The sequence below is a fragment of the Stenella coeruleoalba genome, assembly GCF_951394435.1.
Source record: "Stenella coeruleoalba genome assembly, chromosome: 3".
In the NCBI taxonomy this organism is placed as follows: domain Eukaryota; kingdom Metazoa; phylum Chordata; class Mammalia; order Artiodactyla; family Delphinidae; genus Stenella; species Stenella coeruleoalba.
The window spans coordinates 169,315,255-169,341,286 of NC_137148.1; the positions used below are offsets into that span (position 1 = coordinate 169,315,255).

The 26,032-nt window shown below is 47.9% G+C and overlaps 2 protein-coding genes across 3 annotated transcripts in view; both read left to right on the plus strand.

Moving 5' to 3' along the window:
- Nucleotides 1-26,032, plus strand: part of MLLT1 (MLLT1 super elongation complex subunit) — a 128,223-nt gene that overhangs the window by 19,527 nt on the left and 82,664 nt on the right. Inside the window, exons 2-3 of the mRNA XM_079918497.1 lie at nucleotides 10,478-10,611; nucleotides 11,128-11,277. The gene's annotated coding sequence lies outside the window, so the exon portion shown is untranslated. The remainder of the gene's footprint in view (nucleotides 1-10,477; nucleotides 10,612-11,127; nucleotides 11,278-26,032) is intronic.
- Nucleotides 1-26,032, plus strand: part of ACER1 (alkaline ceramidase 1) — a gene marked incomplete at its 5' end in the record, with an annotated part of 52,401 nt that overhangs the window by 19,526 nt on the left and 6,843 nt on the right. The window contains one exon of one of the 2 annotated variants that reach the window (XM_079918499.1): nucleotides 14,638-14,730. The exons of the other annotated variant lie outside the window; for it this stretch is intronic. Coding sequence (XP_079774625.1) covers nucleotides 14,638-14,730 — 93 coding nt within the window. Of the gene's footprint in view, nucleotides 1-14,637; nucleotides 14,731-26,032 lie in introns of those variants that run through there. 2 annotated transcript variants of the gene reach the window in all.

The following is a 26,032-nucleotide window of genomic DNA, read 5'->3' on the forward strand; positions in this document are numbered from 1 at the left end:
GGGTGTATACCCGAGTAACCATCACCCCGTCCAAGATCTAGAAAGTTCCTCCATGTCCCTTCTCAGTCAATACATCCTGGACATCCCAAGATAGCACCATTTGATTCCCTTGATGTAATTTGTGAGGGGGAAAACAAGCAGGTAATAAGACAATGCTGACACCACAATCTCATTGTTGCAAATGTATGTGGGTGGGACCACACACCCCTAGACTAGATGCTAAGAGTCTGTGAGTGCAGGGGTTCAGGTAATTTTTATTTTCTTCTTTTTATTCATTTGTGGGTCATATCATGAGCATGTTGTGCTTTTTTAAAAATCGAGGTGAAGGACTTCCCTGGTGGCGCAGTGGTTAAGAATCCTCCTGCCAATGGAGGGGACTCGGGTTCGAGTCCTGGTCTGGGAAGATCCCACATGCCGGGGAGCAACTAAGCCCTTGCACCACAACTACTGAGCCTGCGCTCTAGAGCCCGCAAGCCACAACTACTGAGCCCGCGTGCCTAGAGCCTGTGCTCCGCAGCAAGAGAAGCCACCGCAATGAGAAGTCTACACACCGCAACGAAGAGTAACCCCCGCTCGCCGCAACTAGAGAAAGCCTGCGCGCAGCAATGAAGACCCAACGCAGCCAAAAATAAAATTAATTAATTAATTAATAACAAATAGTTAAGGGGTGGTGGAGTAAGGGGAGAGAGTCCTGGGTTCAATCTCTACCCCACTACTTATTTCCTGGGGCCTTGGGTGAGGATCTGAACGTTTCATAACTGCATTCTCCTCACTCGACAAATGGGGAGAATCCTCTTCTGGTCAAGTGATTAGGTACATCATAAAAGTCTCTCTCTGTTCCTTTACCCCCTATACACACACACACACACACACACACACACACACACACACACACACACGCATGCACGCACACACACACACACACAGGCTCAAAAATGCAGTCCATCTGGTAGACCAAGCCTTTAAAATTCGGTATTCATGACAGGAACACAATAAAAAAATGGTGGGAAACCATGAGGGTTTCTAAACTTAAGTCATTCAAATGTGTACCAGCTACACAATCATGAATAATTTTATTCTAAATCCCCTCATTTAAAACATTTAAATACATTTATTTTAAAATAGAAAATTTAAATGACTGCCGTACATGGAAAAATGGAATGACATACCAGAAATTGAACAAGAAAGTACAGTGAAAGCAAAACACTGTTTTTAAGTGGGGGGAGAGGGGCCCCACTTCTCCATATGCTCCTGGTAAGCTGGCCTAGATATTCACAGCTGACTGCCTCAAAATGCCCGTAGAACCATCAGCTGAGCCCATCGGACCCCTGACCCATTTCTGCCAGTTTCTCAATGAGGCCACGACTCCATCACCCAAAGACCAGAACTCTGTACATCCCTATTTTTTACGTTCTCCCTTCCCTGTCCAAGTTGGTTTGAAGTCAACTCTATTGAAGTATAATATCCATTTAATAAAATGTATCCATTTTAAGTGTACAGTTTGATGGGTTTTGACAAATCCAGGGCGTCACCATTACCCCAATCAATACAGAGAATATTTCCATCACCCCCAAAAGAATCCCCTGGGTCCCTTTGCAGTCTACCCCCATCCCATCCTCATCCCTGAACAACCATTGATGCAATTTTCTGTCCCTCTAGATTAGATTTCTCTTTACTAGAATTTCATATAAATGGAACCATATAGTATGTAGTCTTTTGTGACTGGCTTCTTTCATTCAGCATGATGTTTTTGAGATTAACTCGCGCCTTTGTGTATATTCATTGATTCATTCATTCCGCTTCGTGGCTGAATAATATTCCATTATATGGATGTACCAGAGTTGATCTGTTCTGGACACCTGGGTTGTTTACAGTTTGGGGCTATTACAAATAAAGCTGTTCTGAACATTAGTGTATAAGACTGTGTGGGGGGAAAAAAGAAAAGAGGGAATTCCCTGGCAGTCCAGTGGTTAGGACTCTGCACTCTCACTGCCAAGGGCCTAGGTTCAATCCCTGGTCGGGGAACTAAGATCCCACAAGCCATGGCGTGGCCAAAAAAGAAAAAGAGAACTGAACTTTACCAAAAAAAAAAAAAAAAAAAAAAGATTTTGTATGAGCATACATTTTTGCTTCTCTTGGGTAAATACCAAATGTGGAATGGCTAGATCATATGGAAAGTGTATTTAACTCGGGAAGAAACTGCCACATCATTTTCCAAAGCAGCTGCACCCTTTTCCATGCCTAGCAGCAACGTCTGAGTGTTCCAGTTGCTCCACGTCCTCAATATCGTTTTGTATGGACGAGTTACTGTTTTAAAATCTTAGTTCTTCCAGCAGGTGGTGTAGTGATATCTCATCGTGGTTTTCCTGTTCATTTCCCCAATGACTAATGCTTTTGAGCATCTTTTCATGTGCCTTGTGGCCATCTCTGTGTCTTCTTTTGCAAAGTGTCTGTTCCAAACCCTTTGCCATTTTGTTTGTCTTTCTTTTTTTTTTTTTGGCCGCGCCAGGTGGCTTGTGGGATCGTAGTTCCCTGATCAGGGATCAAACCCGTGCCCCCTGCAGTGGAAGTGTGGAGTCCTAACCACTGGACCCCCAGGGAATTCCCTTGTCTTCTTCTTATTGAGTTATAAGTGTTCTTTATGTGTTCTGGCAATAAGCCCTCCGTCAGATATATGTATTCCAAATACCTTCTTCCAGTTAATGGCGTGCCTTTTCATTTCTTAAATGGGCCTCCTCAAATCTTGAGATGCTTCCGTTGTGCCAGAAGTCATGGTCCTTCATAAGCAAAATTCCCTGTATTCTCAACATCTTCAGAGATCACTGTCTTTACCTTCTCGCCATAACAGATGCCTGGCTCTTTCCCAAGGACTGGAAGCTCTTAAGTTATGGCTGTGTTTTCTCCAGCTCTTTGCACTTTTGTGCCTCTTGTGATGAAGTGGGTGTCTTTGCCCCATCATTGCTCCTAACTCTCCCCTCAAACTCTGCAGCTTCGAATCTCAGGCCGTCAAACAATTCTCTCTACTACCTGTCCTTGCTGCTTTGTCCGTCAACCCTCAGGTCACCCCCTCCTTTACTATTTTCCCTCCTGGTTCTTTTCTTGAAAACTCCCCTGGGCATAATTCTTAGTGATTTCAGGATCCACGTGGGCCAGGGTTTCCCAACATTGGCACTGTTGACCTTTGGAGATTAACAGTGTTGACATCCACGTCATTCTTGCTTGTGGGGTCTGCCCTGTGCATTGTGGGATGTTCAACAACGCCCCTGACCCCTACCCACCCAACGCCAGTAGAGAACCCACCACCCCTAAGTGTGGCAACCAAAATGTCTCTAGATGTGACCAAGTGTCCCCCGGAGGGCAGACTCGCCCTTCATGGAGAACCATGGAACTTGATGAGCCTTCCAGGTGTGTGACTTTCAAATCCTTTAACTCTTCTCTCCCAATGACCTCGTCCTCCCCTCTACCTCAGCCTCCAGCTCTCATGGTCTTATTTTAGACCTTGACGTGTACAGGAATTGCATCCCTTTCCGTATTCTCAAACACTCCACTCATTGACCCACACTTCTTTTCTTTCCATCTCACTCCTTTTGGTGTTCCTGTTCAAACAATCCTTTAGCTCTGCTAGAAGCTGTCATCCATGGATCATTGCCCCCTTCCCCTGTGCCCTCACCCAGTTTAGAGCCATGGTCTGTTATTACAATCCCTCCTTGACATATACCCTCAACTCCCTCCTCTATCTCTTCCTTCATCCCATTGACCTGGCTGGACTTAATTAAAACCAACACTCCATCCCCTCCTCACCTGTACCTGGGCAGTCTCGCACACAGCCGTGCCGACTGGTCTCCCTTGAGACTCTAGACCTCTAGCCCGCTGCTCAGCACTCCTACCACATCCCCCAGTCCCTTCACTCGCCAACTCTGTCATAGGTTGATGTCCTACCTTCCGTCTCCCCTCAAGCCTCCCCCTTCCTCCTGACTCTCAGCTCTGGACCTCACCTCCTACCTTCTGCAAAAACCAAGCCACAGAAGAGAACTTCCACAGCATCTCAGAACACCTACCCATGTCCCTTCATCTGGGCTGTCAGCGTTGCCTTCTTTGTTGTTGTGACGGAGCTGTCTGTGCTTCCAGCCAAGGTCAACTTTCCACCTACACCCTGGATTACACTCCACTCGAGGCCATCGCTCTAACAAGTCTCTGCTTTCTCTCATAACAGCAGACATCCCCTCTCTTCTCCATTATTGCCATTAGCTTATAGACGTGATAATTTCTGTGAGATATATCTCTATATATAGATATATAGATATATATTTCACATCTTCTCTATCCACTCCTCTATCCACTTCTCTATCCACTTCTCTGTGGACACTTAGGTTGCGTCCACATCTTGGCTGTTGTAAATAGTGCTGCCGTGAACACTGGGGTGCATGGATCTTTTTGAATTAGAGTTTTGTCTGGGTATATGCCCAGGAGTGGGATGGCTGGATCATATGGTAGCTCTATTTTTAGTTTTCTGAGGAACCTCCATACTGTTCTCCATAGTGGCTGAACCAACTTACATTCTGGGGGGAGGGGCACAGTTTAACCCATAACCCAGCCTTTGAGAGGGGGCTGGGAAGGGACAGGCAGAGTCTCCCCCTGCGGACCACAGTGATCTCAGCTTTGATGTTGAAGAGAAACGTTGGCCTTTGGGGCTAGATTTACAAGTCTGAATCTTTTGAACCTTAAAATCTGGGAGAAATCCCAGCTGGCAATATGTCTCCTCAGTTTTGTCACCATTCCCCTGCAGATGAATAACAGAAGGTGTGCAAAAAAGGTTAATCTCAGAATAACCATTGGGGGTTAATGGATTTCGGAAGAGAAGGCACTGAAAGATACATGTCACAGAACTTTCTCACTCCAGGTAGGAACAGGACAGAGGTTTGCTTAAGGAGATACTTGCAAGTCAGTTGTCAGATTGAGCAAAGAAAAATGCAGAATGCCCATTTCGATGTGAATTTCAGATACACAAGAAATCATGTTTTAGTGTAAGTCCATCCCACGCAATATAGAGGACACACTCATACTAAATATTATTCACTGTTTATCTGAAATTCAAATTTAATTGGGCATCCTGCATTTTTTCTGGCAACCCGTTTCCAAATGACTAATGGAGTTAATCCACGTTAGAAGGCTATTGTGATGGAATTTTTGAAACTTTGAGGCCACTTCAGGGTGTGGGTGAAGCAGAAACAGTTCACAACACACACTGACCCCAGTGAAAACCCAGTGTGACTCTTACAAGGTGCAACCCCCCCTTCCCCCCTCTGAGGTGACCACTTCTCTGGATTTGGTGTTCACCATTCCTTTGCTTTTTTTTTTTTTAAAAAGCATTTTATCACATATGCATGTCCCCCTAAACCTAAGGCAATATTAAAAATATTGGCCAGGTCTTAACCCTTTAGCTGCTGGGTCGTGAAGAAGTCCGTAGGGTCACAGGGGCAAAGCCAGGGTGCTCAGGAACGTGCTGGAGTGAGGGAGGCTGGGAGCAGCAGCTACCTACCAACCAGTTTTGCCATATTTTATCAACTGGTACATTCATACAGAGGTGTGCCTGCTGGGTAGCAGCCCTGCCCTAAATACTATTTGTTGAGTGTAGCCTTATTTTCTTTTAATCATTCTATAAACAGATACACTGTTTTATGACATGGTTTAATTTCTTTCTTTTGTTTTTGTTTTGGCCCAGCACGATCTTGTTGGGAGTCATTCTCATTAATGTATGTCTCTGCTGTTCATTATTTTATGTGTCATGCATTGAATGACTACCCCACCATTTATTCATCTAGTCTACAGTTCAGGAATATTCCAAGGTTTTGCTATGGCTAGCAGGGCTGCTCTGAATAATCTTGTACATGAAATCTGGATCCACGTGTCAGAGTTTCTCAGGGGGACGTAAATCTGGAAAGGGAGTTCCCAATCGCAGGATCCGTTCATTTTCAGCTTTACTGGACCTGTCACAAAGAGTCAAGCTCCCTTTCCACGGGGCAAGGTTGTTCCTGGGGAGCAGCTGCCTTGCCAGAGACTACATTTCCCAGCCTCCCTTGCAGCTAGTTGAGGTCCTATGACTTGTTTTGACCAATAGAAAGTACGCCAAAGGGAGGTGTGTCTTTCAGGACTGAGATGGTTAAGGATGCAGTGTGTCTTCCTCATGCTGTCCTTTCCTGCTAGGGCTGCTCTGAAAGCTTCAAGCCGGGCGGGTGGAAGCCACATGTTGGGAATGGAGGCATCACAGACGGAAGGAGCCTGGACCACTTGACAGACTGCCTTCCAGGGTAGAAGCACACATTCAGTGGACTTAGCTTATGTAGGAAATAAACTTTCACTCTTAAGATACCGAGATCTGCTGTATTTTCTTATTCCAGCAATTGACTGACCCTGCCCAGTAATATATTAGATCATGTGAAGTTGTTTTCCGAAATGGTTGCCCACCTCACATTTCTCTCAGTGAGGGATGAGCGGTTTCCTTGCTTCTCATTCTCACCAATGCTTTTAATTTACCAACTTTATTTTTAATTTTTTTTTCTTTTCTGGCCGCGCCACACAGTTTGCGGGATCTTAGTTCCCCGACCAGGGATTGAACCCAGGCCCTGGGCAGTGAGAACATGGAGTCCTAACCACTGAACCACCAGGGAATTCCCTTAATTTCCAACTTAAAAAAAAACAACTTTCTATCTTGAAACATTTCTGTTGCAACAGAAAAGTTGCAAGAAGAGTTCAATGAACTGCAGAGTAACTTTCACCCAAATTTACCAATCACTAACATTTTGCCATTTTCCCCTCCCCCCTCTCTATTTTTGAAGAACTATTTCAAAGCAGCTTGTGAGCATCACGTCCCTTCACCCCTAAATATTTAAGCATGTATCTCCTAAGAACTAGGCCACTCTCTTACATACCGATTCATTTATCAAATTCAGAAAATTTCTACAGATATAATAGTATTATCTAATCAACAGTCCGTATTCAAAGTTCACCAATTGCCCAGCCATGTCCTTCATGGCCTTGGGCATTTTCAGACTTTAAATTTTTGCCCCTCTGCGCCTGTAACCGTGATTTATTTAAACATCATCTTTAAATGAACTCACTTTTCAAAAAGGTAACTACATACATTTATTTCAGGAGGCAATTTTACATTGCTCCCCTAAATGGAAAGCTAGAAAAGTAAGCAAGTAGAAAGCAACTCTAAAAGCTTATACTAGTGTATATGCGCACACACACACACACACACACACACACACACACACACACACATCTCAAGAAAGGGAAGTTAAAGGCCAAAATGCTAATAATACTGAGGATATATCTGGGTAGTTAGGGTCCTCATATTTTCTTGTTATTTTTAAATTTTTGATAGTAAGTTGCTTTTCTTTTTTAAAAAACTGTGCTGTTAAAATATATCTTAGAAATTTAAATTGCACTGATTTCAATTTTCATGATTGTGAGCTCTTGGTCAAGCTTTATATGTGCCATATATATATATTTTAAAAACCTAATTATTAAATGAAGAACCCCAAAACAAAACAAAACAAAAATAAATGCTTGGGACTTCCCTGGTGGTGCAGTGATTAAGAATCCACCTGCCAATGCAGGGGACACGGGTTCGAGCCCTGGTCCGGGAAGATCCCAGGTGCCGTGGAGCAACTAAGCCAGTGCGCCACACATACTGAGCCTGCGCACTAGAGCCCGCGAGCCACAACTACTGAGCCCGTGTGCCACAACTACTGAAGCCCGAGCGCCTAGAGCCCGTGCTGTGCAACAAGGGAAGCCACCACAATGAGAAGCCCACGCACCGCAACAAAGAGTAGCCCCCTCTCGCTGCAACTAGAGAAAGTCCGCGTGCAGCGAAGACCCAACGCAGCCAAAAATAAATAAATTTATTTTAAAAAATAATAAAATGTTGTGTTAGTTTCAGGTGTACAGCACAGTGATTCAGATATATGTATATATATGTATATTCTTTTCCCTTATAGGTTATTACAAAATATTGAGTATAGTTCCCTGTGCTATACAGTAGGTCTTGTTGTTTAAGTATTTTATATATAGTAGTGTGTATCTGTTAATCCTAAACTCCTAGTTTATCCCTCTCCCCTTTCCCCTTTGGTAACCATAAGTATGTCTTCTAGATTCCACATATAAGCAATGTCATATAGTATTTGTCTTTGTCTGGCTTACTTCACTTGTGATAATCTCTAGGTCCATCCCTGTTGCTGTAAATGGCATTATTTCATACTTTAAAAAATTATTTTATTTATTTATTTATTTATTTTGGTTGTGTCTGGTCTTAGTTGCAAGCACACGGGATCTTCATTGAGGCACATGGGATCTTTTCGTTGTGGCACACGGGCTCTTTGTTGTGGCATTCGGGCTTCTCTCTAGTTGTGGCATGCAGGTTTTCTCTTCTCTAGTTGTGGTGTATGGGCTCCAGAGTGCACGGGCTCTATAGTTTGCGGCACTAGGGCTCTCTAGTTGAGACGCGCAAGCTCAGTAGTTGTGGCATGTGGGCTTAGTTGCCACGTGGCATGTGGGATCTTAGTTCCCCGACCAGGGATTGAATCCATGTCCCCTGCATTGGATGGTAGATTCTTTACCACTGGACCACCAGGGAAGTCCCTCATTCTTTTTTATGGCTGAGTAATATTCCATTGTATATCTATATACCACATCTTCTTTACCCATTCCTCTGTTGGTGGACATTTAGGTTGATTCCATATCCTGGCTATTGTGAATAGTGCTGCAATGAACATTGGGGTGCATGCATCTTTTCGAATTGGAGTTCCCTCCAGATATATGCCCAGGAGTGGATTGCAGGATCATATGGTGGTTCTATTTTAAGTTTTTCAGGAACCTCCATACTGTTCTCCACAGTGGCTGTCAATCACGCTATTTTAAAAAATCAATATGGAGAAGCCAAAAGGTGATATTAAATTTCTAGCCCAGAAGGGGAGACTGAGAATTGTTAGAGAGGCTCTGAAGACACACTAGCATTCAACCGAGCTTTTCTCATTGGCTGAATCAGCCAGAAAGAGACATCAAAAGATACTGTCTTGGGACTTCCCTGGTGGTCCGGTGGTTAAGGCTGCATGCTTCCATTTCAGGGGGCACGGGTTTGATCCCTTGTCAGGGAACTAAGATCCCGCATGCCACATGGTGAGGCCGAAAAAAAAAATACTGTCTCATAATGGGATCCAATGTTCTTTAAGGCCATAAAGGGGTGCATGTCCCACACTTTGGGGAACACTGTCTTCTCCTTGTGTGTGACTCTGGGGCAGGTCACTTGAACCTTTGAGACCCTCCGTTCTCTCATCTATGAAGTGGGAAGGCACATCACCCATCTGAGGGGCAGGGACCTTGGTGATTAAGAACAGTTACTTTTTTTTGTTTTGTTTTTTCTCCACGACATGCAGCTTGCTGGATCTTAGTTCCCTGACCAGGGATCAAACCTGGATCCTGGCAGTGGAAACACCAAGTCCTAATCACTGGACCACCAGGGAATTCCCTAAGAACAGTTACTTTTTTTTTTTTTTAATTTGGTTGTGCTGGGTCTTCCTTGTGGCTCGTGGGCTCCTTAGTTGTGGCATGCGAACTCTTAGTTGTGGCATGCATGTAGGATCTAGTTCCCTGGCCAGGGATCGAACCTGGGCCCCCTGCATTGGGAGCTCGGAGTCTTAACCACTGTGCCACCAGGGAAGTCCCAGAACGGTTACTTTGGAGACCCAGGTTTGGTTCCACCCCTGGAGCTCCTGGGGTATCTGAGACAATGAAATGAGATAACGCTTAGCACAGTGCTTAGAACTGCTAATAAACATTAGCCCAGCACTGTCCGGTAGAAATCTTATGTGACCCACATGTGCAACTTAAAATTTTCTAGTAGCCACATCTTGGAAAGTAAAGAGGAACAGCTAACATGAATTCTAATGACAACATGATGCTCGGTGAAATAAGCCAGACACCAAAAAAAAAGACAAGCACTAAATGATTCCACTTATAGGAGGTCCTAGAGGAGTCCAATTCATGCAGACAGGAAGTAGATGCTGGGGGCCAGGGGCTGGGGGAGGGGACAGAGCTTCATTTTCACAAGATGGAGAGTCCTGGAGATGGAGGGTGGGGATGGTTGTCCAACAGTGTGAATGTCCTTAATGCCACCGAGCTGTGCACTTAAAAATGGTTAAGATGGCAAGCGTTACGTTCTGTGTATTTTCCCATAGTTAAAAGTAGGAATAAAACGTAAAAGAATTATAGTGAAGAAGGCTTCAAGATATGGAAGGCTGTTGATGGCATTTTAAGTGAAAAAATTGGGAACGACATACAACGGCACCCAAATCTTTGTAAAAATAATAATAATAATAATACGAATGATTGTTTAAGCCGAAAACCCTAGCCCAGTATTAACAGCAGTTATCTCTGGACTGTAAGGTTATCAGCGAGTTTCATTTTCTCTTGGCAGTTCTTTGTCAACCTCCTCACCACCCCCACTGGCATCTACCTCCCACCCTTTCAAGCCCCATGGGAACGGATCTGGGGTGAGATGCCCGTGTCCATCATGGACAGAGTCCCATCCACTGCTTCAATTCCGATGAGGTGAGGTCCCCATTCCCATCCCCCACCGTGCTGTCAAGTCCATCCTCATCCCCGAACCCATCCCAGTGTTGTTCTCCACCTCACCCCCAACGCTGTCCATGTCCCCGTCCCCAGTTCCATCCCCAACGCCTTCCATTTCCAATGCTGTCTTAGCCTCATCTCCAATCCCAACTCAGCCTCCACCCTCCACCCCAACCTGATCCCCAGGCCAGTTCCCAACCCTGTATCCATTCTTATCCCCAATTCCATCCTCGTGTCTATCTCAACCTCAATTTAGTTCAGCCCCAGCCCCCAGCCCGCTCACCCTCTTCCGTGAGTAGATGATTGGTTCCCTCCAAATGTCCACATCCTTGTTACCAAAACTTGGGAATATGTCACCTTCCATGGCAAAGGTGTCATTGAATTGAGGATCTTGAGAGGAGGAGATTGTCTCGCGTTGTCCTCGTGGACCCAGTGTCATCCCAAGGGTCTTTTTTTAATTTTAATATGTATTTATTTATTTATCTGGTGCACCAGGTCTTAATTGCGGCATGCAGGATCTAGTTCCCTAACCAGGGATCGAAGCCAGCCCCCCTGCATTGGGAGCACGGAGTCTTAGCCACTGGACCACCGGGGACGTCCCCATCACAAGGGTCTTTATAAGAAGCTCCAGGTCAGAGAAAAGGGGTAAGATTATGGCATGAAAAGAAGGGATGACGCATTTTGGTTTTCTTTTCTTTTTCCTTTTTTTTTTTTTTTTTTTGTCTGCGATGGGTCTTTGTTGCTGCGCATGGGCTTCTCATCGTGGTGGCTTCTCTTGTTGCGGAGCACGGGCTCTAGGCGCACAGGCTTCAGTAGTTGTGGCACGCGGGCTCAGTAGTTGTGGCTCGCGGGCTCTAGAGCGCAGGCTCAGTAGTTGTGGTGCACAAGCTTAGTTACTCCGGGGATGTGGCATCTTCCCGGACCAGGGCTCGAACCCGTGTCCCCTGCATTGGCAGGTGGGTTCTTAACCCCTGCGCCACCAGGGAAGTCCCGGATGATGCACTTTGAAGATGGAGGAAGGGGCCCTGAGCCAAGGAATGCAGGCAGCCCCTAGAAACCAGAGAAAGCCAGGATGTGGATTCTTCCCTGGAGCCTCCAGAAGGAGCCAGCCCTGCCCACACCTGGGTGTTTGCCCCATAGGACGCCTTCCGAACTCCTGATCTCCAGAACCGTACGATAGTAGATGCGTGTAGTCTCAAGCCACTGTTTGTGCTAATCTGTTGCAGCGGCCGTGGAGACGCATCACCCCTCCACCCAAGCTCTGGCCCTTCATACCTGCTCGCTGGTAGAGGGCGAGCGCCACCCCCTCAGCACCCACACACCTGTCTCACCTTCCTGTTGCCCCTGTGCGCGTGTGCAGCACAGGGTGATTTCCCAAACTCCAGGCTGCAGTGGGCGTGGGCACCTGTTACCACCTTGCTTCCGGCTGCTAAACCCTTAAGCAAGATCCAGGAGAGCCAGATCCTGATGGCTGTGTCCTCGCCCAGATTTGACTAGGGAGGGACACAGGAGGCGGTCTGCTTCCAGCTGGGCTGGGAGAGGCTGGGGTGGCAGCGGTGGCGGTGTGTGTGTGTGTTCTAATATTTATTTTTTTATTTGGCCATTCCGGGTCTTAGTTGCAGCACATGGGATCTTTAGCTGCCTTGCGTCATGTGAGATCTAGTTCCCTGACCAGGGATTGAACCCGTGCCCCCTGCATTGGGAGCCCGGAGTCTTAGCCACTGTGCCACCGGGGAAGTCCCAGTGGTGTGTGTTTGCTCTCCTGGTCCACCTGGGGAAGGAGTTTGGGGCCAGGGCTATGGCTACAGGTGGGTTTTTTGCTGATCTAGGGGAGTAGAGAGCCAGGTCGAGCTTTTAATTCAGGCTCTGGAAACTTCTGTCACCTCTAAACGTGACGTCTTTCTCATCCCTCCAGAGGATCTTGAAGGCGGCTCTCTGCATATCTGGAAGAGTGTGAACGTGGAAGCATTTTACACCGTGTAGATCAGGGATCCCCAACCCCCAGACCGTGCTCCCCATCGCTCACATTAAAGACTGAACCATCCCCTTGGCCCCTTCCATGGAAAAATTGTCTTCCACGAAACTGGTTCCTGGTGCCAAAAAGGTTGGGGACCGCTGTCGTAGATGATGATCGTGATGACGATGGTTTAATAGCCTCTTTTCATTCAGTGCCAACTCTGGGCTGAGGCCTCAGCCTACACAACCTCAATAGTTCCCAAGTTTCGAATTTACAGAGGACCCTCGGGGTTTTCCTATATCCACCCCCCCACCGAAACTCTTATTTACGTAAGATATTTTGTCAAACGACACCCCCTTTAAAAAGCTAAATTAATTACTTTAAAAAAATGTAAATATACATAACATGAAATGTACCACGTTAACCATTTTTAATTCTTAAAGCCCGGGCGCAGCAATGAAGACCCAACACAGCCAAAAATAAATACATAAATTTATTTTAAAAAGTGAAATAAATAAATACCATGTAAATGATATCAAGACAGTCTGGCTGGATACTGTTGCCGGCTGAAGGGCTTTTTAACAAACAAAGGGATGAAATGTTGAGGCATAAACATGCATTAGCACCAACTGAGCCCCTCTCCTGGAACTATTGAGAACTGAAAAGGGAGTAAGTAGATTTCTCGCCACACAGTTCAGTGATTCTCAATGCAGGGCCACCATCACCCAACATTTTCTTCCTAGGGAAATGCTGTATCAGCTCATGAAATCTTCACAGTAGCCCTAAGAGGGAGGTACTATTATTATTCCCATCTTACAGGCGAGAAAGCTGAGGCTCAGAGAGGTGCATTCACTTGCCCAAGGCCACACAGCTTAGGAACAGGAGGGACTCAGAATTCAAACTCAGGCCTGTCTGACTGTCAAACCAGAGCTTTCCACAGCCCTGGGAAGCCAGGACTGGGGACCCCAGGCCCAGAACTCCACAGATTCCTCCCCTCAGGGATGCTTTGGTGGAAGCTGGGACACTCTAGGTGTATGAGGTCTTGTCCACCCAAGAGAAACGGCTTCAATCCAGCCTAGCCTTCCATAGCACAGACAGGAAGACTGAAGCCCCCAAAGGAGTTTCTATCACCAAGGATTCCAAGGGAGCTGAGCGGGGTCTGTTGGGGCAGGTGTCCAGCTGTTGGCCCTAATCTGGGAAGCAGCAGCGTGGAGCTTTGGCGATGTGGAGGTAGTAAAACCTAATGGTTAGAAGCTTGGAGTCTGGGGAATTCCCTGGCAGTCCAGTGGTTAAGACTTGGCGTTTTCACTACGGTGGCCCGGGTTCAGTCCCTGGTCGGGGAACTAAGATCCTGCAAGCCTCACAGTGCGGTCAAAAAAAAGAAAAAGAAAAAGAAAAGAAAAAATAAATTAAAAAGAAGCTCGGAGTCTGGAGCCTGCCTGTTTTCACATCTTGGTGTCATCACCTTGCATGCTCTGTGCAAATGACGTTGCTCTCTGCCTCAGTTTGCCCATCTGCAAAGTGGGGATGGCAAAGTACTCATCCCAGTGGGATCATCATCATCATTACTTTATTTTTTTTAATATTTATTTATTTATTTGACTGCTCCAGGTCTTAGTTGCAGCATGCGGGATCTAGTTCCCTGACCAGGGATGGAACCCGGGCCCCCTGCATTGGGAGAGTGGAGTCTTAACCACTGGACCACCAGGGAGGTCCCCATCACCATTATTTTAAATTACTGTTCCAAAAAACAGTCCCCCTAACTCCCACTCCTAGGGGGGCAGGGAAGGGCGGCCCCCTCCCCACTCACCCCTGCCCTGCCTGGACAGTGCCAACCCCTCTGCTTATGCCCAGGGCAGCGGCTGGCCGCCACCACACCGGGCAGGCTGTCCTGGTGCCACCAGGGAGCCATCCAGCAGGTTTTTCCTCTCTGCCTGCTGTGGGGCACCCCACCGTCTCTTCCCCGCCTTGGCTGGGCCCGGCCCTCTCTAGGCTCCCGTGCTCCTCTCTGTCAGACGCAGCCAGCGGATGGCAGGCACTGCGTCAGGATGCCCAGCATCTTCGCCTACCAGAGCTCGGAGGTGGACTGGTGTGAGAGCAACTTCCAGCACTGGGAGCTGGTGGCCGAGTTCTACAACACGGTGAGGGCCGGGCGGGAGCCTCTGGTGGGACAGAGTCTCAGCAAACAGGGGTTCAAACCCCAGCTGCTCCACCTCCCCGCTGGGAAATCCTACCCGAGCAGCCGTCTCTCTGAGCCTCAGTTTGCTCATCTGTTAGGCAACGCCTGCCTTCTGGCTTTCATTCATTAGACTGTCTTTATTAGGCATGAGGCTCTGTGGTAGGTTTTGGAAATGCAGCCGTAACCTGGAAAAGAGCTGCCTCTGCCCTCCCAGAGCAGAGGATACAGGTGCGACTCCAGGTGTCCACAACCCAGGATGATGGTGCTGTAATGGGAGGCGCACAGGCAGCTTCTGGGAAGCCTAGAGGCAGCTCCTGAGCCATTGGTGGAGGGGTGGATCAGGGAGGGCTTCCTGGAGGAGATGGCTGTGTCTGCCTTGTTCTCAGCTCTATCCCCAGCCCAGGGTGACCAACTCATCCCAGTATGCTGGGACTGTCCTGGTTTTAGCACCATAAGTCCCGTGTCCCAGGAGACCCTGCAGTTCCAGGCAAAATAGGATGGCTGGTCATCCTTCACCCAGCCCCTGCTATCAGGACCACACTGGAAGGGCTCAAAACTCTTGGATGCCTCAATGGCAATGGCATTTAACCGAAGCTTGAAAGATGCAAGCGACCAGAGACACGTACAGTTATCCTGTGTGGGGTGCTGGGGACACTGTGGTGAATAAGACAGTGGGCTTGCCTTCCTGGAGCTCCCGGATTGGTGGATAATGAGACAATGTCCTTTGCTCTGTGCCCTGCACATAGTACGTGCTCAATAAATGGTGAGCATGAATTCACGCAAATAATGGCCTTTACCGAGCACTTACTGTGTGCCAGGCATTGCCCAAAACATTTTGCCTGAGAAAAACCTCATTTAATCTTCACCATGACATTGGGAATTAGGCAGCATGTATAGTATATAGAGTTAGTTAATCCCATTTTCCAGATTAAGAAACAGGCATTCAGGGAGATTGAAGGATATGCCCAGGGTAACTGTGGTACTTAGAGGTGGGATTTGAACTTGGCATATCCGGGAGAGGTGTTTTTTTGGGGGAGGGGAGCTCAGTGTCAGGTTGCTCTGACTCTGTTACCTTTGACCTCACCACTTCCCAGAGCTGGGAGGCAAGAGTTTGAGATTCAAGGGGTCCCTGAGGTCGCCCCAGCTTTTGCTTCTCCTGAGCCAGAGATACCGACCCTTTCTGGTCCTCGGTGGCCTTCCCTATAAAATAGGAGAGGGCTGAATGTGCTGGTGCCTGGAGGCTGAGAAGAGGGTGTGGGGTTCTGGACTCCTCCTCTCTGCGTTCCCCAGTCCAGAAAGTTCCCTGTCCAGCCCACCCTGCAGAAGGCACGGAGAGAGGGCTGGCTCAGATGAGGGCTGCTTCCGCATCCATGTGCTCTCATGCAAAATTCCCCTCCATGACATCCTCCTTCAACCTTTTTTTTTTTTTTTTTTCCCTGCACCTCAGGGATTGTGGGATATTAGTTTCCCCACCAGGGGTCGAACCTGGGCCCTGGCAGTGAAAGCGCCGAATCCTAACCACTGGACCACCAGGGAAGTCCCTTTTATTTTATTCTATTTTTTTTGTGGTATGTGGGCCTCTCACTGTTGTGGCCTCTCCCGTTGCGGAGCACAGGCTCCGGACGCGCAGGCTCAGCGGCCATGGCTCACGGGCCCAAGCCACTCCGCGGCATGTGGGATCCTCCCGGACCGGGGCACGAACCCGTGTCCCCGGCATCGGCAGGCGGACTCTCAACCACTGTGCCACCAGGGAAGCCGGGGAAGTCCCTTTTAAAATTGGAAACATCATCCTTATCACATGGACCACACAAAAGCCATAACGTTTTCACTAATCTTTGTAGGGCTTGAATAGATGTCAAACTACTAGGCAGCTTTTAATTTTTTAGTTTTAATTTTTAAATTTTATTTTATTTATTTATTTTTGGCTGCATCGGGTCTTTGTTGCTGTGCGCGGGCTTTCTCTAGTTGTAGCGAGCAGGGACTCCTTTTCATTGCGGTGCTTGGGCTTCTCATTGCGGTGGCTTATCTTGTTGCAGAACACGGGCTCTAGGCTCAGTACGGGCTCAGTAGTTGCGGTGCACGGGCTTAGTTGCTCCGCGGCATGTGGGATCTTCCCGGACCAGGGCTCGAACCCGTGTCCCCTGCATTGGCAGGTGGATTCTTAACGCCTGCGCCACCAGGGAAGCCCTAGGCAGGCTTTTAAAAGCATGCTTTTGGTCTAGGTATGTCAATGAAAGACACATATATAGCAGAAAAAAATTTTAAATCTGATCATATGGATTTTGTCATGATCCACTTAGGAATCACAACTCGTAATTGGAAAAGAGTGTTCTCTGAAGAATCTTTTGCTTTCTTGTTGATCTACGTGCAAGGAGCTCTGAGCCTGGGGTTGGAGGAAGTAGAGCCCAGCCCAGCACACGGTCAGGGTACAGACGAAGGACGCACTGGAGGACTCGGCTTCTTAGAGGAGGGCACCTAGGCGTTGGCTTTTGAAGGATGAATAGGACCTCGCCAAGTAGGGCAGGAGTCTGGGAAAGAGAGCAGAAGATAAGAAAAGGGGGTGCTAAGTCCTGGAAGTAAAAGAGGGACAACCAGTTTGGGAAAGTATGTCTCTGTGGCTAAAATATGGGGAGAGATAAAGATGAAGTTTTCAATGCTGAGTTGGAGCGTTTGAAATTTATCCTGTATTCACTGACGGACTCATTCATTCAACAAAAGTGCTGTAAACCAACCTGTGCTGGGTGATGCTGGGGTCCCAGAGAGGCTCAGTGCCCCCGGGTTGTTGGGCTGGTGGTTCAGAATTAGAAATGGACACCCCCACAGTTAGCTCGTGGCAAAGGGAGAAAAACAGGGGGCAGATGTGGGATGGCGAGGAACCATGGGGTGGAGCGTGACGCCTCTGTTTGTTGAATGGGGAGGGAACCTTGATGCTTCAGGAATGAGTAAATGTTCTCTAAGGTATATGGGGCAAAGGAAACAGCATATGCAAAGGTCTTGAGGTGAGAGAAAAGAACTGTTAGCTTCGAGCCAACGCCCAGGCTGCCTGCCTGAGGGGGAGGAAACGAAGGAGAGAAAAAGTGCTGATGAGGTTTCCAGGGGCTAAATCAGGAAAGCAGGGCAAAAGAGCGCGTGCTGCATCGTGAGGGCACGTGGGAGCCATGGCTGACTTCGGAGCATGGGGGAGTTGATGATCTGGGGGCAGCTGGAACACCTGGCTGCGTTTCACAGTCTAACCGAGAGCCAGGAAGGGCGATCCAACAGGAGCAGAGGTCGGGGGTGTGGGAGGGGCTGGGGCAGGTGGGGCAGGGGGAGAAGTCAAGGTGTGGGCCGCTCTAGTTGGCACCTGTTTGCTTTGGCCTGGTGGCCTCCAGGTGTGGCCTCCTTCTGGGCTGCTGACAACTTAGGAGAGTTTCAAGTGGTGTGGGGAGATGTTTCAAGGCCCCCCGCCCCAGGCTCCCAGAGGCAGCCGTGCTGCTGAATTTCTTCCCTGGGATCCTGCCAAAGCTTCAGAGGCTCCGCATCTCATCCTCTCTAGAAAACTCCCTCTCAGATGCCCAGATTCAGAACAAAGGGATGGTGTGCCTGGCGTGGGGAGCTGCATAGGAAAGGCACAGGAGTGGGGATGAGTAGGGGGAGTCTGGGGGTGGGTGGGTATCAAAGAGACAGGGAGATGAGAGTGGGGAGGGTGTAGGCTGCGGTGCCCACCTCCGACAGCGTCCCCACCTTCTTTTCCGATAGCCTTGGCGCTGTTGGCCTCTGCAGTGCGCTAGTAACTCCAGTCTCTCTCTTCCCTGGATGCTGTGTGACCCAGGCGGGAGGCCCGCCCCTCTCTGAGCGCCTGGCTGTGACCAGCAGGTCCCATGAGCTCTAAACCACACCTCCCTCTTCTGCCTTTCTCCTCCTCAAAACTCACAGCAACAGCAATTAATTACAGGGCACCTCTTGTATGCCAGGTCCCGCAGAACCGACAAGGGCATGGTTCCTGCCCTCAGGGAGGAGAGATGCGATTAATTGAATAATTGCACGCGTGAAACTGGTGACCATGCTCATGATACATCCCAGACCCAGACTCGATAGGTCCCTCTGGGCCTCTCTTCTCCTTCGGAAAAACAGGCAGCGCTGATCTGCAACCTGCTGGCCTCCCGGGGCTGACACAGGGGTCAGATTGAAATGACCCCTTTATTTCACTCTTCATTCATTGGGAATTGGTGCAGCCAGTCACTGTTCCAGCTCTGGGGACGCAGTGGTGATCAAAGCAGACAAAAATGCCTGCTCTCGTGGGGCTGGTGTCCTGGGGGATGGAGGAGACAGGCAATAAACAGGAGTCAAGAGTATAGGTTGCCAGGGGGTGATACACGCTAGGGAAGAAAAACTCATTCATTCATTCCTTTTTTTTTTTTAATTAATTTATTTATTTTGGGCTGCATTGGGTCTTCGTTGCTGCGCTCAGGCTCTCTCTAGTTGTGGTGAGCGGGGGCTACTCTTCGTTGCGTTGCGCGGGGTTCTCATTGCAGTGACTTCTTGTGTTGCGGAGCGCGGGCTCTAGGCGCGCGGGCTTCAGTAGTTGTGGCTCGCGGGCTCTAGAGCGCAGGCTCAGTAGTTGTGGTGCACGGGCTTAGCTGCTCTGCGACATGTGGGATCTTCCCAGACTAGGGCTCGAACCCGTGTCCCCTGCATTGGCAGGCAGATTCTTAACCACTGCGCCACCAGGGAAGTCCCCATTCATTCCTTTTATTCAGCAAATATTTACTGAGTACCTGTGCAAAAAGGGGATTTCTGTGAGGTGCTAGTACTTTTTGACTCATAGGACGATGGAGAGGATGATACAGCTACTGGACATCCCTAATGTCCATCAGTGGATGAATGGATAAACACAATGTGCTCCATCCACACAATGGAATATGATTCAGCCTTAAAAAGGAGTCAAGCACTGACACATGCTACAACATGGATGAACTTTGAAAACATGATTCTCAGTGAGAAACCAGACCCAAAAGACCACACAGTATGCGATTCTGTTGATACGAAACATCCGGAACAGGCAACTCCACAGAGACCGAGAGTGGATTCATGGTTTCCAAGGGCTGGGGGAAGGGAAGGGAGAGTGATTGCTAATGGGTACAGGGTTTCCTTTTGGGGTGATGAAAATGTTCTGGAATTAGCAATGATGGTTGCACAACATTTGAATAGATTATGTACACTTGCAAAGAATGAATTTGATAGTCTGTGAGTTATATTGTAATTTAAAAAATAGAGGTATTTAAAAAAACTCACAGCTCCTGGCACATCCTAAGCACTGAATAAGTTGAAGCTATTATTATTGTTGTTGTTAGAAATACATATAGCACAGAGAAATGAGAAAGTTTTCATATATTAATTTTATTTGACATTAATTTTGTTAATGTCAAATAAAAGAGCACTGTAATCCTCATAAAATTCTTATTCTCCGCATTTTACAGATGGGGGAAATAAAGGCTCAGAGAGGGTACATTTCCTTCCCAGGGTTGCACAGCATGTGACTTGCAAGCGTGTGAATGCTGAGAGTGCCAGAGTTAAACCCCGGCCACCTAGTCTCAGAGTCTCTCACTTACGCACAGTGCTGTGAGGCCACTCAGTCACTGAGTGATTAACAATGTCGTGTGCATCTTAATTCATGCAAGTAAGTCCCATGCGGAGAGGGACTGTGGCTGGTGGTCCACGCCCCCAGCCCAGCACTGACACTCATGTGCATGAGTGGAATGGATGCATACGGGGGTCCTTGGCAGGTGACAGGGCCAGGGGTGGTGGTGGGAGTTTGAGCTTTGGCGCTGGGGAGAAAGAGAAAGGGGAGGTTTGGCCATTTTTTTTTTTTTTTTAATTTTTTGCCGTAGTTGATTTGCAATGTTGTGTTAGTTTCTGGTGTACAGCAAAGTGATTCAAATATACATATACTTAGATATATACATATATATAAAAAGAATATATACTCTTTTTCTCTTCTTTTCTTTTCTTTTTATGGCCGCTCCATGCAGCTTGCGGGATCTTAGTTCCCTGACGAAGGATTGAACCCGGGGCCCCGGCAGTAAGAGTGCGGAGTCCTAACTACTGGACCACCAGGAAATTCCCTTTTTCACGTTCTTTTCCATTATGGTTTATTATAGGATATTGAGTATAATTCCCTGTGCTGTACAGTAGGACCTTGTTGTTTATCTGTTTTATATTCAGTAGTGTGCATCTGTTCATCTCAAACTGTAGTTTATCCCTCCCACTCCCGGCCATGTTTCTTTTTTTTTTTTTTTTTTTTGTGGTACGTGGGCCTCTCACTGTTGTGGCCCCTCCCGTTGCGGAGCACAGGCTCCGGATGCGCAGGCTCAGTGGCCATGGCTCACGGGCCCAGCCGCTCCGCGGCATGTGGGATCCTCCCAGACCGGGGCACGAACCCGCGGCCCCTGCATCGGCAGGCGGACTCTCAGACACTGCGCCACCAGGGAAGCCCCCCGGCCATGTTTCTTGATTTGACCGAGTCAACATATTTTTCTTGAGTGCATGCCAGCCTACTGGCTGGGGATAAAACAGGTGTTTCCTGTCCTCTTGGAAGTCACAGTCCGGTGGGGAGGGCAGAGATGATAAAGCAGTAAGCAGTGAAAAAGACTGAGGTGAGGCGTCTACTCAGGTCAATCCCCTTCCTTCCTTCCTTCCTTCCTTCCTTCCTTCCTCCTTCTCCCCACCTTCCCTCCATCTCTCCCCCTTTTCCTCCTTCCGGTCCTCAGGATCCAGCCACATCCACTTACCAGACGTCCTGCTGGGTACGGGTGATCAAAACATCAAAGCATTCTAGAATAATAGTCACCCCATGGTACACAGCACATGCATCAGACACCTATGTGCATTATTGACACGTATTCTTTGCATGCATTATTCGCTACAAAAATTCACTGAGCACCTACTGTGTGCCAGGCACTGTCCTAGACACCTGGGGTTTGTAGTAGTGAACAAAACTGCCGACCCCCCTGGTCCCGTGGCACTCGGTTCTTGAATCCTCACTGTGGCGCTCGGAGATAGGGCCTCTGTTTTATAGAGGAGGAAAATGAAGCATAGAGCATCCCCCAAACTCTGACTGGATACACCGTAAAGGCAGTGACTTTGTTTTCAGGCACTGGTAAGGTCCTTGAGCACGTAGTAGGTACTGAAGGAATGATTGTTGAGTAAATGAATGAATGAATGAAAGTGAAGGCACCTGCTGGGGCTGGGGCCCAAGGAATCCAGCTCACCTGTATCCAGAGCTCAGGACTGGCCACGATCTCGGGCGGGTACCTTGCCTGCCTCTCTGAGTTTGGGTAGGGCCGGTGGTTGGGAAACGCGGGGGCTCAGCCCCAGAGGGCAGAGAGGGAGACGCTGGTGTCAGGGTGGTCTCTGATTCTATCACAAACCCCGGCGGCATTCGGAGCCCATTAGTTATAGGCGTTGCCCGTTGCTCTGTCCTCATTCTGCACACTCAGGGACGTTATTGAGAACACCTGTCTTCATCCTGCAGGCCACTTAGCGTGGAGCATTGATACCAACCACAAGCCTGTTATTATTATCTCCTTCAACAGTAACAAGAGCAGCAGCAGCCTTTGCTATTTCTTGAGCCAAAACCATGTCCCTGGCGAAGTAGCTTTTCAATGCCTGGCCTCATGCATCCCCCTCCCCACAACAACCTTCACGGTGGCATTGATGATCCTCTCCGACTTCACTGGCGCAGGAAAGGGGGACCCAGAGACACCAGATCACACAGCCGGGAAGCAGGGGAGCCCCCTCTTCATCTTCACCACCCATCTAGTCCTCCAATCTTTCAAAGCAGGGGGGTCAAAGCAAACTTCGGAGTCCCCCAGAGCTGTGCAACCTCAGAGAAATCACTCCACCTCTCTGAGACTTAAGCTCCCCATTGCCAAACAAGAACTAGAAAGGCGGACCTTGAGGGGGTGTGCTAGGATTAGGAACAATCTGTAAAGTCAGGCTGTCAATAGATTGGAAAGTGACAGTTGTAGCGCCTTCTATTCAGAAGGTTCTAGATGCAAGACCCTCTGCCAAGTGTTTTCATGTGTGTGACAGGTGATCCACCTGAATTCTTTTGAGATCCAGCCAACAGGATTTATTGAGCACCTACTATATTCTGGTTCCTGAGGTTATAATGGAGAAGGGGGAAGCCACAGTCCCCATTCTCAAAGCCAGGTTTAGCAGGAGAGCCAGATGGTTCCAGCCAGACAAGTGTCAGGAAAGTGGGACGGCACAGGGCCACAAAGGAAGGCCACCTGACCCTGCCTTGGGGGATTAGGAAGGCTTTAGGGAGAAAGTGATGCCCAGGTTAAAGGCGGAGTAATTGGCCTGGCGAAGAGGGGTGAGTGGGAATGAGAGTGTTCCAGGCAGTGGGAACAGTATGTGTGAACTCCTGGAGGTTAAAGGATGGCTCATTCAGAACTGAGTTACTCCTTCCACCCAGATTATAAAGTTGAAGGTGGAGAAAGGTGAGTCATGGAGGGAGTTTATAAGCCAAGCTGAAGAATCTGGATTTTATAGATGAGAGTCACGGACGTGTTTTGAGTGGAGGCTTAACAGTTTGGGAGGCTGGATGGCTCAGCATCTTCAGGCTATGCCTGATTTGCCCAAGGGCTGCCGTTTGGTTGAAGACAGAGGGACCATCAGAGTTGTTTGGGGTTTTGCCCATTCAGTATCCATGGCCCCATTTTCCCTTCATCAACCACCTGGTTATGGCCTCGGTGGGATGGTCAATCAAGGTGGTCCCCCTCCTCTGGCCAAGGGTGGGATGTGGCCCAGGCTACACTCTCCAGAATTTGAAGCTTGGGCTTGGACAGAAGGACTGGACACAGTTGTTTTCATTCATACCCAAAATTGCCCCCTGAAGAGACTGTCCATTAGAGGGTCAAAGCTGTTCTGGTTTCTGCAATTCCTTTGATTAATGAGCTCCCTATAATGAATGAATGAATGAACGAACGAACGAATGAATGAATGATTTGGTTAATTAAATAAGTAACCACACAAACACACACACACACACACACACACACACACATACATTTATATTTATAGTGTAAGTTCACCAGAATCATCTTCTGTTGCTTGCTACCAAAGAACCCTAGCTAATAATTACTACTGCTGATGGGTTTGTTGGATTCAGGCAATAGAATGGTAGATTAAGCAAAAACCAAAACAAAGAAAGAAAGATATTATGGAATATCTTAGAAAATGGAAAGATGAGTTGTTTTGGGAAAGCTGTGACCCAGGGTAGGTGTGCAGGATTCAGAAGAAGGGCAAATACTACCCTCGAGTATTTGCTTTTTTTTTCCTCACCCTTGTGTTCTCGTGGGTGGCAAGATGGTTGCCGTATTTTAAACATCATGACAATATCCCAGGGCCTCTTTAGAGAGTTGCCAACGGTGCCACACAATTATGGTGACTCCCAGGCTTTGTGTCTGCTCCAAGTTTCAAATTCACCAAAGAAAAGTCTGATATCCTGCTTTGGGATAGGTGTCTATTCCGGTGGGGTAGGGTCTCATGATACGGACAGGGCAGGTCGGGGGTGTTCCGTGTTCTGGGGTAGCCACTGTGAACTGGGTGATCCTCCGGGGATGCGTTTGACTCTGTCCATTGACAAACACCAGAGAACTTGGCGTGGAAAACAAGGACATAGGTGGGACCATGGGCTGGGGAACCAGTTTGCCAAGGCTGGGTTCTCAGACTGTGACCTTTGAGCTGGTTCTCCCATTGCCCCAGGAGAGCTGTGGACTTTCCTGGAATCAGGAGGCCTCCTGTCTTGGGAACCTGTACAGGTGCCCAGGACCTAGGCTAGTAGATGCTGACCTTGTATCAGGTGAATGATTTCCCCCACACCCACCACTGTGCCCTGTATTTTTGAGTCAGCATCATTAATACTGGGGTTCTGAAAAATAACAGAGCATCCTAGTTAAGAGGGTGCTGTCTCTTCACTTTCTAAGATGGAATGCAGACAATTTAGGAGACCTTTACAAGGGGAAGATCTTTGGGGGGAGGGAAGGGTGTCATTGAGTGAGCAAGCTGGTTGACCTCACATTGGCAGGTGGATTGAGGCCATGAGAACACCTGTTTCTGAGCCCATGTGAGATACTCACTGTGACCCCAACATATCTGGGGGAGGCTTCGAGGGGCATCAAAGTCCTGCATCAGCAGTTGGGGACTTTGAGCCGTTGAAATTCTGGTGCAAATGTTCTTGTGACCTTAATTGTATTTATGAGTCCAGTGAGGCTTGGGGACCTTTGGGTCAACAGCATGAAGAGGCAGGTGGTGTTATGCCTATGTCAGAAATGCAGAGATGGCAGGTTAAGGGATTGAAGTTACCTTCTCAAGGCTCCACGGTTAATGAGCAAGGGAACATGTATCCAATCCCACACCACTTGGATCCCAAAGGTCGTTCATTGGAATGCTTTGGTTTCAAACAAAACAGCCAACTAAAACAGCTTAAATAGAAAGGACAATATCTTTTTTTTTTTAAATGGAAGTTGGAGGTAGATGGTTCCAGAATAGATTAACTCAGAGCCCAACATCATCAGGCTACTTGGTTCTTCCCATCTTTCTTCACTGCTATCCCTGGAGAAGTGGTCCTCAAAATATTGTCCAAGCGCCACCCTGCTTGGTGTCCTTGAGACCCTTTCAGGGTTTCCTCAAGGTCAAAATTATTTTCATAATAATGTTAAGGTATTATTTGCCTTTTCCCACTCTGATTCTCTCACGAGGGTACAATGGAACCTTCCAGAGGCTGCATGACGTGTGATGACATCATCTATCTGATGGCCAAACGAATGTGGGCTTGTGTAGTCACGTGTCTTGAAAGTTTTGGGGTTTTAGTTTCTAATAAGGTAAATCTTGATAGATGTAACTCACACAAGTAAAAGCTCTTCAGGGTCCTCAGTAATATTTAAGAATATAAGAAGATCTTGAAACCAAAATGTTTGAGACCACTGTCCTCAAGTATTTGTTTTTGCTGTCAACCTTGTTTCCTCATGGTTGCAAAATGGCTGCCACATCTGAAACATCACAACAATCTCCAAAGGGCTTTTCACTCAGTCTGATTTCAGTAAAGAGAACTTTCCCAGGAGCCCCTCATCAGATCTTCCATCACGTTTCATTGGCCAGAATTATACCACACGTTCATTCCTTAACCAATCCTTAGCAATAGGGATGATCTATGCCCTGGGGCCAAATCCTGCCTCCCTAAAAGCCATGTCTTCCTGATGTCTGAACAAAATTCT